The sequence below is a fragment of the Dunckerocampus dactyliophorus genome, chromosome 8 (assembly GCF_027744805.1).
Source record: "Dunckerocampus dactyliophorus isolate RoL2022-P2 chromosome 8, RoL_Ddac_1.1, whole genome shotgun sequence".
In the NCBI taxonomy this organism is placed as follows: domain Eukaryota; kingdom Metazoa; phylum Chordata; class Actinopteri; order Syngnathiformes; family Syngnathidae; genus Dunckerocampus; species Dunckerocampus dactyliophorus.
The window spans coordinates 7,863,821-7,879,446 of record NC_072826.1 but is presented as its reverse complement, the minus strand read 5'-3'; the positions used below and the strand labels follow the sequence as shown (position 1 = coordinate 7,879,446).

Sequence of the window (15,626 nt, the reverse complement as noted above, 5' to 3'; positions counted from 1 at the left end):
AGTTGTGCTTCTGACGATGGATGAGCTGTTAGATAAATGCTTCGAGTTATTTGCATTGAACGGTGATGATTCTAGTTTTTGGTTTAATAATTTTTGTGTCTGTCTCTTAAAGGCCTGTAAATGCTTACTGTGGAATTTTGTACAGGCAGGCACACAAAACTTTGAGGTTCCGCTGTAAAAAAAAATGTATCTGAATAGCGACCTCTGGTGCAAGAGGTAGGAAAAACAAGATTCTCACAAAAGAGCATGAAGGACACATTCGATTTTTGCAGCTATAATAGCAACCACGCACTCTCCTGGTAAGACTTTCAGACAGGGTGAACGTTATTTAACTTGAACTTTTCTTGGTATAGTCGTCATCAGTCATATAATGAATGATCCTACAAGAAGTTTCCTCACATTGGTTCCACCCATGCATTTTTGTACGCCTTGTATTTGTTGTTCATTTCATATAAAAAGTAGTTGTAGTAGTAATGTCTACCACAGAGAACATTGCGAACGTGTGCTCTTCAGGGTCTTAAACAGCACCACATGCTACAGAAACCACCCCAAAACTATTGATTAAACACATGTGTAAGTCTCAGTGGAGAGCACAAGTATCATTTATCATGTAGAGTGTTTTGCATTTGAAATAAAGCGGTGCATTGGGAAATGCATGGCTGTGTCACAATAATTTAGAATATCTCTCTATGTGTAGTGAATCTATGTAAAAAGTAACAGAAGACTAATGCTTCCCCTGTCAGAAGTTTTAGACATAACGTTGATGAATCAGCACCACGGCTGCGGGGTTCCATGAGATACGAGCACTCTGGCCACGCCCACTAAACTCTGGTCACGCCCACGTATAGTAGGTTGAATCACGTTTGCCACAATACGTTGGTCACACACGAGCCTGCAGTACCAGGAGTCATCTGTCATCTCTCACCTTGGTAGCACCATGGAATGGTTGGATGTGATCTATAGCCCACTGTGGATAGCGTCCACGGCGCTGCTGGGTCTGGTGGTGCGCCTCCAGCGGAGAGGACGGTGGGACCCACTCTCATGCCCCACGCAGCTTAAAGGGAAGACCGCAATAGTGACCGGAGCCAATTCAGGTCTGCTACGTCCTCGTGCTTTAGTGTGTTTGATGAAGTGCGCTAAGTAATGGGAGCTTTTTTCTGGTACCATCTTCCTGAGAACCTAACTCATACCTATCATGTACAAACTTACCAATCCTGATAAATTGAATTTTAACATTTAGTATTTGTCACCAGGCATGTGAATATTCACACACTCAAATGCGATCTTTTTCGGACACAAACAAACACGGGTGTGACGGATAAGCCTTTGCACCTACTGCAGCGTAGTCTTCATTGAACACATGTATTACTACTTTACTACCGTGTGAAAATGTGTGGATTTTTCACAAGAGACGTAAACCATAACTAATGCGCTATTTTTGCCACTATAAACCAATCTTAAAGTTAACTTTCAGACAAAGTATTTGTAAATAATGTTACGTTGGGTTTAAAGGTGACTATAGTCATTTGCATATTAGCTATAGCGCCAAACAACAGTGATAAATTAGTCTCGGAGTTAACTATATTTTATTTCCAGCAGTGTGCGGTGTTGCATAATCGGTTACTTTCATGCAGGCTAGTTACACTTAATGTTTTGTGTATTGTAGCCTCAGCATTGTTGCACCTATAAACTGCTCTTTCGCACAAACGAGTCTCATCATTAACATTGCCCTTTGCTTCTCTTTTCTTTCTATCAGATTAGCCGTTTTCATTCTTTAAGATAAAATTCCTCACAGGCCCATTTCAGGTTGTACTGCTTTTCGTCTAGTACACTTTATTGACAAAAAGCAAACAACCTGACCTGTGACATCACTGTCATGTAGCTATGAGTAATTTTTGAAATACGCCGCGGTTACTAGCAGCTATGGACAGCTGCATAGAAATGATAGCCTGGAAAGTTTAGTTTCAACAAATAATAGACTGGTGCAAGGACAAACAACAGCTAACCCTGCAAAGCAACATCTGTCTTTTTACAAGGAATTGTGTTCATTAAGTTGTCTTACATCTGGTACTGTGGAAAACGGAAATGATGGCCATTGTGGAAGAATGTTGGAATAGTGTTGCCCTTTGATGTTGTATACTGGATCATTTGACAAGGAGGATTTATGTGAAGTTTAATCTCATTCTGTGTGTAAAGACCACTACAATGGAATGGCAAGAAGATTTTTAGCACCGATGCGTCTAGATAGACTTTTCAACTGGAACAATGTTAGTGTATTTTACATACTTAGTCATGAAATATGACTAGTTCAAACCTCTGCAAATTGGAGCACTTTGTCACTGTTAACTCCTCTCTGCTAGGTATCGGAAAGTTCATCGCCATGGACTTCGCTCGCCGTGGGGCCCGTGTCCTCCTGGCCTGTCGAAGTGTGTCCCGGGGGTCAGAGGCGGCTAAGGAAATTCATGCCAAAACGGGAAACTCTGACGTCCACGTGCGTCAGGTGGACCTTTCATCTCTGGACTCTGTCAGGGATTTTGCTGAAAAGATTCAAAAGGAGGAGAAAGCCCTTCACATCCTCGTCAACAACGCTGCGGTGTCAGGTGACACACTACAGCGTAGTAGTATTGTTTCTATTTCATGCTTAAACATGCCAAGATGTGAAGATTTGTATGTATACTGCAGAAAACTATTGTTTTAATTTCTTTGTTTTTCAAAAACAACATTATAACTAGCAGCAGGAAGCACAAATCATTTGGATTCATTATAAAACTTTCACAGCAAATTCAAATGTAGAACAGCACAGTTTTTTTGATTTCTTTTCCTGGCCACGTCACACATTTCCTGAGTTCATTGAGTTCAAGCCTAAGGCCAATGAAATAAAGGAAAGCCACGCACCCAAACCTTTTTGAATGGCAAACTAGAGACAGACACATTTTAAGGAAATTGCAGTGGAAACTTGGTTGTACACCCCGGTTTTTGGCTTTTCGACGATAATTACTACCACAAATATGTCTCAGTTTCCGTACACTGTCTCCATTAACGTACAGCCAAACAGCGGGCCTAACAAACTAGTCGAGTGCTCAAACAAAGCACACACGCATTAGTGAGTCAGTCTCAGCCAAGGATGGATAGTGGTTCTTTTAGAGTGGGCGGGTTATTTGTTCATAGAATACACACAGAACCACAAACATCTCTGTGTCTATCTCCTTCCTTCCTTCTTTCGAGCAGTAAGCCGTGAACTGATGAGGCGTTCAAGCGCAATGCTTATTTCAGAGTGTTAGAGGAATCTGTGCTTTTGTTATTCATGATTTCATCACTTTGTTCCCATTAGGTCTACCTCGTCAGATTACCAAAGATGGATTCGATGCTTCGTTTGCAGCCAATCATTTGGGGCCGTTCCTCCTCACCAACCTGCTGATTGGTACGATTGTAATATTTGATAAAGTATTGCGTTTTGGCAGTACGCTTAGTGTCCTTCTTATAAAAATGTTTATCAGTTTAATCTAACGACATTTCACATGGCATTTATCGCTTTCCTTTCTTGTGTCAACGACAAAACTAGAGCGGCCAAAAAGGTTTGTTCACGGCAAGCTAAGTATTCATTGGCTGTGCGGTGCCCCCTTCTGCCTCCTACAGACCTGATGAAGAGTTCAGCTCCAGCACGTATTGTCACCGTCAGCTCCGGCAACCATAAAAATGGTCAAGTGGACTTCTCTCATTTTCAAGGGGAGAATTTGACTTACTGTATGGATCGGGTTTACAACCACACCAAGCTGCACAACATCATCTGCACGAATGAGTTCGCTCGCAGGCTCCAGGGAACAGGTCACCTAAAATTTGGTATGATTCTATATGAATATCACAATCATTCTGTTCATTTTTTGTTTGCATGTGCGTGTGAAAAATGTTTATGCAGGTGTCAGCGCCAACTCAGTCCACCCCGGTATTGTCATGACGGGAATGATGAGGCACTACGCTCTTTGGCTTCGTTGTATCTTCACCCTCATTGGACTGTTCTTTTTCAAGGTGAGCACGCTGTTCAGTTCATCTATGGAGTTCACTTCAGACGCTTGTGCAGAAAGAGCGAAAGGTGTGGACGCGAGTCACACAACACAATTTTTATGACTTGGGACGGACTCGACTTGACTATCATCAAAGACTAGTCCAATGAGGTTCATTTGGTCTATCATTCATACGATATGAAAAACTAACCAACTCTGGTCTGTAATAACGAACTGTTTAGAACCATCAAAGACTTCCAACTCGACTTGGACTTTGACATCAATGCCTCGGAAAATACTTGAGATTTTCAGTGAGTATGTTGAGTAAAATGTGTCCCATTCAAAGTATTCAACGAACGTAGTCGTTATTATGTAATTTCCTGCGAGACAACGTACGTATTTTCCCATTGATTCTGCCTCATTGTTTGCATCTAAAAACGTCCGTTCTGGTTTAAGGACAAACAACCAATTTGTGGATTACATTTCTGTGCACTGACTAAATCCTGCTGCAGAATATGATTTTCTTTTCGGGGACATTTGTGTTCCGTCTTTTTCTCAGTTGTCTTTATAAGTTGGTGTTTACATTGTAGATTTTCAGTGGTACAGGAGTGATAGGAGTAGCAGATACTGGCACACGAGCCTAGAGCGCCCTCTTGTGGCTGTCAGTGTGGGGGAAAAAAAACATACATAAGTCGCTCCTGAGTATAAGTCGCTCCTGAGTATAAGTCGCAGGACCAGCCAAACCATGAAAAAAGTGTATAGGAAAATACGGTAAGTGAAATTGGGTAATTTCTCCGATGATCTCTCACGGTACAAGCATTCATTTGTTGTCAGTTAACAGATTAGTTATGTACAATAACAAATGCAAATGTTTTTTTCTCTTTTCACGCTAGCAGTGAGGTGTGTCTCTAGTTTTTAGTTGACCATAGTCTCCCATCTTCTTAGTCTGCAGAGGAAGGGGCAGTGAGCGCCATCTACTGTGCAGTATCAGAGGAAGCAGAAGGGATAACCGGGAAGTATTTTGACAGCGACTGCTCCCTGGTCCTCCCCGCCCCGTTAGCGCGAGACACAGCCCTCGCTGTCAAGGACTTTGAGATCTGCGAGCGGCTGACTTCCAAGCTGTGAAAAACTCTGATAACGGAAAGGGGGTCAAATTCCATGTGCTCCTTTTTCTTAAAGTACTTGTATTTATGCGGGTAAAAAAAAGTACACTGCCATTTATGTGAGCAGAGCAAACACCATTGGAAATATCTTTATTTTATGTTCTCATGTATACTTTTTTTGCTTCCTTTTTATTAAAATGTCTGATATGAGAGTGAGTGTGCTCAACATTTATTACTTTTCTGGTCGTTTTTTTTGTGAATTAGTCCCGAAAATACATCCCATGAGGGCAATGAGTGAAATGTGGGGTAGAGTCTTTCTTTACGGAAAGAACAACAGAGGCTCCACTAATGTATACAATCATTTCCCTTTATTGAGTCATTCAGTGAAACGCAAGAAAATATAAGAGCATTTAGTCCTTTTTGAAGAATTCAGACAGAATTTCCAACTTCTTCTGTCCTCCAGCACACTACTTGGCTGCAGAGACAAAGATTATGAAAGAGCACAATTGATGTTAGCCATCTTTGGATCATTTAACCTTAGGTCACTCTGTCCACAAAGCTTTTACTTGGAGTACCTTTCTGTCGCTCCTCCACCATTTCATGGATGAGCTCCTCAAGCACAGGAGCCACATGGTCCAGCTCTTCGGGTGAAAGACGCACTGTGATGTCGACTGTTTTATCCTTGACATACACACACAGAAAATGAACATTTTGGCTCCAATTACAAAAAGTGTCCAAATGGTTGTGAGGGTGCTCGTGCTTGTGTGCACACACCGGATTGCCACCACGCTCAGCTTGCGGAAGCTGCTGGATAGTAACTTCTTCAAGCTGGCCATCCTCCGACCGAGGCTCCATGTCCTTTCTACCCTCTCGCTCCTGCAGAGCAAACACCCGAGAACAGAGACCATTCACACAAACTCATAATGAAGCTTTTTTTTTTGCTTGCTTGTGTTCACTTTGCTGCAAATTCTGAGGCCAGATTGATTACTGATTACTGAGCTTCCGTAGCCAAACACTATATGGTGCCTTCAAGGACCGCCGAACAAAGTGTGAAACGCTTTACGGAAAACATTATCATGAAAAAATAATTGTGGGCCATGGACTTATAAAATCTACAAACTCATGGTGAATGAGATGCGTTTTCTGCGGAAAAAACAGCCTATTTTCCAAGAAAATCTTTTTATTTTTACAAAAAAATCTGCACATTTTCGGGGCGGTGAATGCTGAATCGCGAATGCGCAATCCACTGTATCGGCCAACTTTTTTCCAACAGTATTTTCTCGATTTTGTTGTCAAAATTGTAGGATTTCGGGCGCTAAAGAGGTGTGAGTTGTCCTCATTTGACCTAGACATCAGATATTGAACTAAATTAAGAAAAAAACATAGCTTTGCATCAGTTCATTATTTACTGTGCAAACTTTACTTGAACTTGAAGTTACTCACAGGACTTTATTAGAAAGTGGGACAAATCAGGGTTTATGCACTTTTTGGTACCATTACAAAAATGTACCCTTTTAACTTATACTGTAACTGTGTGTTAAGTTGCTGATAATAAAGTATTTCATTTCCTTAAATATGTGGAAGCTTGACATGAACCTGTGTTGAAAAGTATAGTCAGTAGTTTATATACTGTATGTCTATTTATAATCTTCATGATTTACAAAGTGCTGTATAAGATCATTGATACTTACTTTAAAATCATTTAGAAGGCCTTTAAAAGGGTACCATTATGATGGAGCCCACTTTTCTATATTTTATCCAAAAAAACATTATGTTTAATGTTATCATACTGCTTTATATTTGTCAATTTGACTCTAAAATACTATAAATCCTGGAAAAGGGACTCAATAGCGCAATCGAATCCCAGTTCAGGCCTTCTTCATGCACACTGTGCTATCCAACTCACGCGGCTTACCTTCATCAGCATCATCTCCTTTGGGCTGAAGAAGGTGATGTGTCCCTGAGTCCTCTCAGCCAGCAGTGCCACAAGGCACACCAGCACGACACAACCAGCTGCTGCTCCACGCACGCTCATTCTCCGCTCCTGTACAAACCCATGACAAATGGATGTACGCAGTACAGAAGCTCACCTTCTTAGTGTTATTGTAGTTTGGTCTGTGTTAATGTGCTACACCACACTGAGAGGCATTTGTTGTAAATGTAAATAAATCAAATTAATTCTTATATTTTATAAACATCATTATCATAATAATATAATATTCAGATGTTTTTAAAATAATATATAAATTGAAAACAAATAAATAAAACCAAAAAAACACATAAAATGCAGTATATTTCTATTCCAATGCACACTATAAACACAAGGTTCAATGTAAACTTAATTAAACATAATTATCTTTGTAAAGGTAGAATCTGCCTTATATAATCTCATTACTGAGTTGAATTTGACCTAATGTTGTGACCAGTGAGTTTAGGCAGTGAGAAACATTTAAAATAGTAGTCGGATGACACATTGTCGGTTATTATGCAAGCAGATGCTGACAAAGACAGGATGGAGAGAAAAGTGTGTGGGAATCCACAAGTCTGCTACACACACAACACACAAATGACTACACATTACAATAGAAAAGACGCATCTGCTCGCAAGGAAGCTCGAGAGACAAAAGAGGAAGACGCCAAATGTTGCATGCTCACGTGTTGTTTCAGCCTCGCTCAGCTTTTCCCAGAGGTGTGCTTCAAGAAGAGCGGAGCTTCCCGAGTCTGAGCATCAGCTTGTTCCAGCCAGCCTTTATATCGAGCGGAGCCTATCTCACATCTAGGCTCCTGGAAACACAGATATTACACTACATATGTTTTGGCCTTTAAGGAGGTTGACAAGGTGATAGGAGCTTCTTGATAAACTCAAATACTGACAAACAATATTGTTATTTACATACCACACTTCATCTGTGTGCAGTGTGTGTAGTTGTGTTGTACCCAGAAGGGATTTCCGTCCTTAGAGGTCAGCCATAAATTGTCTGTTTTTAAGAATGAGCCAACACGATGTGACATTTATGACCCGCGCACCAACTCACATGCATGTGCTCCTAAGAAACCCTGCAACGCTAAAGAACTTTAATGATGCTTTCCCCCAAATCCAGCACTTGACTCTGTTCCTGCATGGCGGTGAAATGTTACCGCAGGTTGGCTTTGCACTGTTAGACCACTCTTGAGAAGTGGACTATTAAACATACGGCTGCTGATGATTCAAGCGGAAGTCATGTGGAGAACTAAATATAACATCAGCATGACGTAGAAGCTCTAATTGCATTTTTCCAGCACCTCAGATAGACCTTTTATCTGTTTAATGGCTTTGTCAATCACTTTGACGTATTGGATGTTTATTGCATACTGTAGAGGTTTGACTCACATCGACGATAAAAAAAACAAAAAATAAATAAATAACAAGTCATTTTAATGTCATAAAGCAGGGGGTGACTTGTGGGCCACATTGGTTTAAAAATTATTGGCAGAGGGGCCGTCAAATAGAACGACATACTTGCTCACGGTGCAACGAAATGAAAACACAACACATCCACAGCAAGTTAATGCATCACATAAATCAACTACTGTCCTAAACACCAACTAAGCACTAAACGTAACATGTAACTTAACCGTTATTTCCAAATGCCCGCAAGGCATGCTGGGTAGTCCAGCTGTAACGACAATATGAACTATGAACTATCAAACATTGGATATTGAGAGTACTGTATGTTAACGCCTCCTTGTTTACTTCTCTGACCACCTCTTCAACATAAGTTGCAATCAAGCAAAAATGTGGCAAAATATTGGGAGAAAGATACCCAGCATACCTTGCGGCGAGAATATATGTGGGGTTTTTTGGCATGGGTATTGTGTGTAGATATTTCTTTGTATGCCCACATGGTGCAGTAGATAGGTTACTTTGTTCATCTTGTGTTGACGGGTTGCGTTGTTTGGATGACTTTTTCGTACAAGGTTGAGATTGCAGCTGACTATTTGGCGACTCAAGCGTGCCACAATAGCACTGTAAGTCATGTTGCCGGCTGCTTGGTAGTAAGCTAACCATGAATACATCCCAAAAAAGAAAATTCCCAAATGAGAACCTACAGGTCTGTGTGAAAATCAAAGTAGTGACATCTTACATCTTCTGCTGTTGTAGCGGGTACAATTTTTTAAATGATTAAAACTGTTAAAAGTTGATATATGCTGTGTTATGTTTTGCGCAACCGGACTATTTTTCTTAGAGGAAGAGGGGGCAAAATGGCTCTTAAGGTTGCCGAACCCTGCACTAGGACAATAAACCAAACATAGCTACTGTTCACACTTTAAAGTTCACGCTTCTGACAATAATTTTAATAGGAGGCGAGAAGTAATAATATTGTTATCATTATGTTCAAGGTAAACCAGTTAACTACACTTTAAACTGGATTTAAAACATCGTGGGTTCATTTGGACAGTTGAAGTCATGTTCCAGTTTGTTTTGTGTCAGCTTGAAGAAAATTAGGGTTAGTTTAATTTAAGCGGGTCCTTGGAAAATGTTCCCTCTTGCAAGGGGTCGGTGGTCCCAAAAAGTTTGAGAACCATATTAATCGGCTATGAACGACTGTACATACTGTATATGTTAAGCAAATCTGTAAATCCTAACATATGCTTTAATGATTTACACAAATTAAATTCAATAATCCTACTTAACTGAATTACAATAAAATATCAGTATTTTTTTGGTAATAAAAAAAACCGTCTTGTAGTTGTTCTGCTTAATGTCCAGAAGAGAGCGACGGAGGAAAACCAGAGCCTTTGCTGAGTCTCGCGATGTTTTGTGAGAGGTCTCGCGGTATTTTGGCTCGTAGCATTGCGTTGAAGGGGACTTGCGCCGTCTTTTTTATTGAGAAGAAGCACGGGAGCACACGCAGGTTGTGTGCTGGTGCAGAGAGATCATGGTAAGAACTATACTTGTATGTACTTAGCGATAAAGTTATTTCAACTTTGTAACGAAAGTGCACTGAACAGTACGCACGTTTTAATGTACAAATACGACGTTTCGTATGTACTCGATAGTCCCGGTACAGGCCTTGGCTAGAGAGCTAAGTAGTTATCCACCCATGTGGCTAGCATTAGCAGTACGTGAATGTGCGTCACGTCTGTGGAAAACGAACATTTACTACCGTCGATAGCAAACGAACAACTTTGTACGTTTTAATAATATACACCAAATCGCTGTTCTGGTAGAATTATGTATAAAGGTTGCTTTAAAGATGCACCATTAGCACAAGTTAGCTCATTGCTAGTCCACCCTCACGGTTCTGTAGCACGTGGGTTCACTAAGAACACGTGGTGCAGTAAAGAACTGCTACGTGTATGAAATTTAAAATGGTCTTGTATGTTTCTTTTAATGTTTTCATTACGTTTCACTTGGTGCATTATTGGTTTCGATTGTTTACAACCATTTTTACTATTATGTTTTGTGTTAATAACAAATGTGTGTATTTCCATAGGTGCTTTTGCATGTGTTGTACGAGCACGCGTCTGGATATGCCTTGTTTGCTGTTAAGGAGGTGGAGGAGATCGGCATGCTACTGCCTCAGGTGGGTCTTATCTTACGACTTGGTTCACATTTGGTCCTCTGCATGGAAGGCTTATTTGTGTATTTGTGTTTTAGGTTGAGAGTAGTGTGCTGAGCCTTGGCAAGTTCAACAGTTTAGTGAGCCTGGCTGCCTTTTTCCCCTTCAAGTCAGCCCAGGGTGCCCTGGAGAACATAAATGCCATTTCTGAAGGTAAGGTGTCTTAGTAGTTCCTGTACCGCAATTATAACTTCATGTACTATTGTGTAGTGTAATCAAATGGATAAAGTGGATATTTTCGGCAAGTGCACAAAGGCAGTAATCCCTTTGCAACAGCACAACACTGTCAGGAACTAAGTATGCATTGTACATACTGAAGTGTAGGTATGGAATAGTATGTATGTATATGAATATGTATGTATGGAATAATAGTGATTTGGATGTCAAGATGTTTGTGTGTACCATTTTGTAGTTTTGTATCCTGTTCTTGTATGAAACGCATGCAGTCATAATAAGTGAATTGTGTTTACATAAAATGTGAGGTTAGTGTCTGAAATTGACGCAACAGATTATGTTTCCCTGGACCAAACATTTTGTTTTTGCTCTGTTTTAGGTGTAGTTCATGCAGACCTGAAGTTGTTCCTTGAGACGAACCTTCCTCACTCTGGCAAGAAGAAAGCTGTGCTGGGTGTGGGAGATGCCAAAATTGGAGCTGCCTTACAAGAAGAATTTGGCTTTTCCATCCAGACCAGCGGTGTTGTGGCAGAAATAATAAGGGGTAACTACTTTGTGTGTGGTTTGTGCTTGCACCATGCCATAATGGCTGTTGTGATGTGATTATTTGACCCTGACACTCATGACGGTTCATACTGAAAATCTGAGCAGCTGATTGGTCACATGATCACTTGTAGCTCCACTTGACTCCACCCAAACTTTCCTTTTACTTCTGTGCTGTCAGGAATACGCCTGCACTTCCACCTGCTGGTGAAGGGGTTGACTTCTGAGGCGGCCTCCAAGGCCCAACTGGGTCTAGGTCACAGCTACTCCAGAGCAAAGGTCAAATTCAATGTCAACAGGGCGGACAACATGATTATCCAGTCTATTGCTCTGCTGGATCAGCTTGACAAGGACATCAACACTTTCTCCATGCGTGTCCGGTAAGGGTACTATAATTGTCATGGGGGTCCCTCTTTAAATCAAACTACTCAACCTTTTAGGGGTGATCTGTCTGTATCCTCCTAATGCTTACCACAGGCTGTGCACCTAAAGTGCAGTCTGTATAGAAACGGGAGGTACATAAATATCACCCAGCCACTCTGTTTCATCAGCTGCTGTTTGGTGAAGCACCAAAGTTGGGTGAGACATTCTCACCCACTTGTGTAAGGAAAGCACTGGATGTGTGTTAACCTTTCAGCGTTCTTAATAGATCTGTCTTGTGTCTTCAGCGAATGGTACGGTTACCATTTCCCCGAGCTGGTCAAAATCGTGCCCGACAACTCGATGTACTGCCGCCTGGCTCAGCTTATTGGTAACAGGAAGGAGCTGACGGATGAGAGTGTAGAGACTCTGGAGGAAGTGGTCATGGATAACGCCAAGGCCCAGGCCATCCTAGAGGCATCCCGTTCCTCCATGGGTTTGTCTGAATTTTACATTGAATCCCTATGACTGTCTGTCTGTTGGCCTTAGTGTGGCTGAACCACACCCCTTTTTTGCCCACCATAGACCAATAATTGTCTCTGGTGTCTAACACAGGGGGGAAGAGAATCCCTCTCATAAACCTGTGGTAGAGGCTCACAACCTTGCTGCGGATCCTGTCGGGAGAAACACTGCTTCATGTTGTGTTAGCTCAGCTGTGTAAGGTGTTGACGACTCTTGTTTCTGCGTGTAGGAATGGATATTTCCCCCATCGACCTGATCAATATTGAGAGGTTCTCCAATCGTGTGGTGTCTCTGGCTGCCTATCGGCTGGAGCTGCAGGAGTATCTGCGCTCCAAGATGGGCCAAGTGGCTCCAAACCTGGCTGCTTTGATTGGAGATGTGGTGAGCACTTGGGATTTGTCCCCCCTCCCCTTTTCGCAGGGCCAATGATGTTTTACCAAATATCTGTCAATCCACTGACTCTATGCGATGAGAAACATTCTCGGTGCTGATGGTCCAACTTGCCATGAAACCATTTTCATGACAAACATTTGAAGTGGATAACATTCTTAAAACTATTCTTCTAGGTGGGTGCCCGTCTGATCTCCCATGCTGGCAGTCTGACCAACCTGGCAAAGTACCCCGCGTCCACCGTCCAAATCCTGGGAGCCGAAAAGGCCCTGTTCAGGTACTGGGGTGACCCCCTCCCTGCTGGGGAGAGCTGTGGTTGCAGTGATGGCAGGGCTGGCAGGGCTGGGTTGGAGCAGAGCAGGGTGACCCGAGAAGGCTTGTGGGTCTTGTCTGGAGTGATCCCTCTCCCCCCATTGCACCCCAATGTCTGAGCAATCGCATGCAGCACTGAGGTAGAGAAGAACAGCATTTTTAATGTAGTCTCTGGTGCAGGCAGACTATTACTGACCATGTGGAATAGTAATTTCTCTGCCTGAGTGTGAAAGCCGCTGTAATTTTGCACAGAGCCCTAAAGACTCGCGGCAACACCCCCAAATACGGCCTGATCTTCCACTCAACCTTCATCGGTCGCGCTGCCGCCAAGAACAAGGGCCGCATTTCCAGATACCTGGCCAACAAGTGTACCATTGCCTCTCGCATCGACTGCTTTTCTGGTGAGACTCTAAAATGTTCCTTTCTAACACGTGTCCTTTGGGCTTTGCTGTGATGCTCATATTTTTCGTCAACAGCATTCAATCCCTGGATTGATGTTGATAGATATTTCCTGAGCTAAGTCACAAATGTGTGTGGAGATGTCATACACTTTTTGGCCTTCTGAGATTTTTATTTGGATTGTTTCCTGCTTCAGAGTTGCCGTCCAGCGTTTTTGGTGACAAACTGCGTGAACAGGTGGAAGAGCGCCTGTCATTCTACGAGACGGGCGAAGTACCACGCAAGAACGTTGATGTCATGAAAGAGGCTGTGAAGGAGGTGAGCACATACTCTATGAAGCATGGCCCTGATGCAGTCTGCTGCCAATGATGACAAGTTTATTCCTGATGCTAATAACTGAGGGTGAAAGCTGATTTAATGAGCCTGATGCAGCGTGGAGCCGAGGTGACAAGCCAATGTTTTACCCTTGCTGCAATCAAACCCACTTTGCTCTTCCCTACAGGCTACTGATGTTGCTGTTGAGATGAAGCGCAAGCTGGACAAACAGGAGAAGAAACGCAAGAAGCGTGAAAAGAAGCTGCAAGAGCTCCAAGCAAATGGCGATGCTGAGGTAAAAACTCCAATGTTAAAATGGCTGTGCATGTTTTAGATTTGGGATCTGACCCTGACCTGTGGTCCTGTCTCAGTGTACGACATGCTACATCAGTCTGACTCCGAACCATTGGCATGCTTCACACCGTGGGCATGATCACTGAAGCGAGTCATACAATTTCTAGTATTGCACTGACAAAAGGCCGTTCAGTTCTCTTCAATTCAAACCTCTAAAATTGGCTGTCTTTTATTCAAGGTCAACGGAGATGCTGAGACGCCTGTAGCGAAAAAGAAACAGAAACATGCGGCTGAGGAAACTCCTGCTGCAGAAAATGGAGGTGACACTTCTGCCAAGAAGAAGCGAAAGGCTGAGGCGGAGGAGGCTGATGAGGTAGAGGAGGCCGATGCTCCTGCCAAAAAGAAAAAGAAGCGAAAGTCAGAAGCAGCTGATGCGGAGCCAGCAGAGGTTACACCAGTAACTCCAGTGTCTGAGAAGAAGAAGAAAAAGAAGAAAAATGCGGAGTGAAGAATGAGTCAGAGACTGAATTATTTTTGTGTACAGTTTTTTTTTTTCTTTCACTCAGTTTGACTGATTTTTATGTTGTACCTGAAAGCAGGTGAGAATATACAGAGATACTTTACCTGTGCCTTCAATTTACCTGAAATGTTCTTGTACTTATGTAAATAAATTGTCACTATTTAGTCAAGTAAATGCTTTTTGTTCTCATTGGGGAGTAATTGTGCACCAATGCAAACTACAACGGGAATGATTACTTATGATTTGATGTAGCTAAACCTCTTAACCTGAACAGAAAGGATCGACACTGACATGGCGTTTAAGTACACCCAAAAAGCTGGTCCAATATAAAATCCTGTTTAAAGTTGCACCTCGGGGTTTGTATTGTAGCCTTAGAAATAATACATCAACACAGGAAATGCAAACCTTTTGTAATCAAAGGTCTATTTTTTGCATTAATATATCACCATCCATTCCATCACTGCTCATGCTGACAATGGGTGAGCTACAGGATGCACTCGAGTCCATTTGTTTTTTTTGTATCGGAGTAAAGATTAACTGGTATCTTGGCAGCATCAATCCAGTTTTAAAGTCCGTCATAGTATTAGTGTTGCATAGATTTAATAACATTCTCGCGTAATTCTGGTCCTGCTCGAGTAAACCAGCTTTTGATAGAGTGGATTGCGATATTTTAATTCACTGCTTGCAGCATCCAAGTGGTCATTTGTGGCACAGCTAAAGTGGTCCAGGCCCTATTTACGTAGTAGACAGAATGGTGCTGAATCCAGGAGTTCAACAGGGCTCAATTTTGGGACATTTGCTCTTCTCCCTTTATCCACTCTGCTGTTTTAAGAATGCATGATATATATCTCTTCAGTGTTATGCTGTCCATACCCAGATGTGTTTCGCACTGAAGAGTAAAGATGCCTCCTCAGCCCAACCTCTCCTTGTACAGTATGTCTGGATGACATCAAAGCTTGGATGTCTCAACATTTTTACAATGATTTTACAGTTCTGACCCGCTTCCCCCATTGTTAGACTTGAGCTAAGCCCTTGGCTTTGTACGTAAAACCCACAGTTACTAACATGGGTTTTCGGCTTGGTGGCGATT

The 15,626-nt window shown here is 42.1% G+C and overlaps 3 protein-coding genes and 1 non-coding gene across 5 annotated transcripts; 3 read left to right on the top strand and 1 right to left on the bottom strand.

The window, feature by feature from the left end:
- The first annotated feature begins 887 nt into the window (after positions 1-887).
- Positions 888-5,316, top strand: zgc:64106 (uncharacterized protein LOC393348 homolog). Of its 2 annotated transcripts, none has more exons than XM_054784619.1 (6): positions 888-1,094; positions 2,361-2,600; positions 3,332-3,421; positions 3,637-3,825; positions 3,917-4,026; positions 4,947-5,316. In XM_054784619.1, the coding sequence occupies exons 1-6, from the start codon at positions 938-940 to the stop codon at positions 5,124-5,126; spliced, it is 966 nt and encodes a 321-aa protein (XP_054640594.1). In that variant the 5' UTR covers positions 888-937; the 3' UTR covers positions 5,127-5,316. The 2 variants fall into 2 exon arrangements, with proteins under 2 accessions (XP_054640594.1, XP_054640593.1); XM_054784618.1 differs by having other exon boundaries at positions 3,637-3,840.
- Positions 5,317-5,471: 155 nt separating this feature from the next.
- Positions 5,472-7,858, bottom strand: mlnl (motilin-like). Its single transcript, XM_054785451.1, has 5 exons — positions 7,760-7,858; positions 7,020-7,148; positions 5,879-5,980; positions 5,680-5,785; positions 5,472-5,579 (listed from the first exon to the last, which is right to left on the bottom strand). Exons 2-5 carry the CDS (start codon positions 7,137-7,139, stop codon positions 5,572-5,574), a joined length of 336 nt encoding a protein of 111 aa, XP_054641426.1. The 5' UTR covers positions 7,140-7,148; positions 7,760-7,858; the 3' UTR covers positions 5,472-5,571.
- A 2,064-nt stretch (positions 7,859-9,922) lies between these two features.
- On the top strand, positions 9,923-14,727 carry nop56 (NOP56 ribonucleoprotein homolog). The gene is made up of 12 exons (XM_054784586.1): positions 9,923-10,026; positions 10,582-10,671; positions 10,746-10,860; positions 11,261-11,425; positions 11,606-11,804; positions 12,093-12,280; positions 12,536-12,687; positions 12,873-12,973; positions 13,261-13,409; positions 13,604-13,725; positions 13,910-14,017; positions 14,255-14,727. The coding sequence occupies exons 1-12, from the start codon at positions 10,024-10,026 to the stop codon at positions 14,522-14,524; spliced, it is 1,662 nt and encodes a 553-aa protein (XP_054640561.1). The 5' UTR covers positions 9,923-10,023; the 3' UTR covers positions 14,525-14,727.
- LOC129187071 (small nucleolar RNA SNORD57) lies at positions 13,768-13,837 on the top strand. The gene has a single exon (XR_008572346.1). It is a non-coding gene; the product is annotated as a small nucleolar RNA SNORD57 (small nucleolar RNA).
- Positions 14,728-15,626: the final 899 nt, after the last annotated feature.

What these genes read in the sequence shown, in the direction of transcription:
- zgc:64106 (XM_054784618.1), top strand. Translation starts at nt 938, where the DNA reads ATGGAATGGTTGGATGTGATCTATAGCCCACTGTGGATAGCGTCCACG. An exon ending in AACAGGTCACCTAAAATTTG is followed by an intron (nt 3,841 to 3,916) that starts GTATGATTCTAT and finishes ATGTTTATGCAG; the next exon opens with GTGTCAGCGCCAACTCAGTC. An exon ending in TTGGACTGTTCTTTTTCAAG is followed by an intron (nt 4,027 to 4,946) that starts GTGAGCACGCTG and finishes CCATCTTCTTAG; the next exon opens with TCTGCAGAGGAAGGGGCAGT.
- mlnl (XM_054785451.1), bottom strand. Translation starts at nt 7,139, where the DNA reads ATGAGCGTGCGTGGAGCAGCAGCTGGTTGTGTCGTGCTGGTGTGCCTT. An exon ending in AGGAGATGATGCTGATGAAG is followed by an intron (nt 5,981 to 7,019) that starts GTAAGCCGCGTG and finishes TTTGCTCTGCAG; the next exon opens with GAGCGAGAGGGTAGAAAGGA. An exon ending in CTGAGCGTGGTGGCAATCCG is followed by an intron (nt 5,786 to 5,878) that starts GTGTGTGCACAC and finishes GTGTATGTCAAG; the next exon opens with GATAAAACAGTCGACATCAC.
- nop56 (XM_054784586.1), top strand. An exon ending in TCGGCATGCTACTGCCTCAG is followed by an intron (nt 10,672 to 10,745) that starts GTGGGTCTTATC and finishes TTTGTGTTTTAG; the next exon opens with GTTGAGAGTAGTGTGCTGAG. An exon ending in TGTGGCAGAAATAATAAGGG is followed by an intron (nt 11,426 to 11,605) that starts GTAACTACTTTG and finishes CTGTGCTGTCAG; the next exon opens with GAATACGCCTGCACTTCCAC.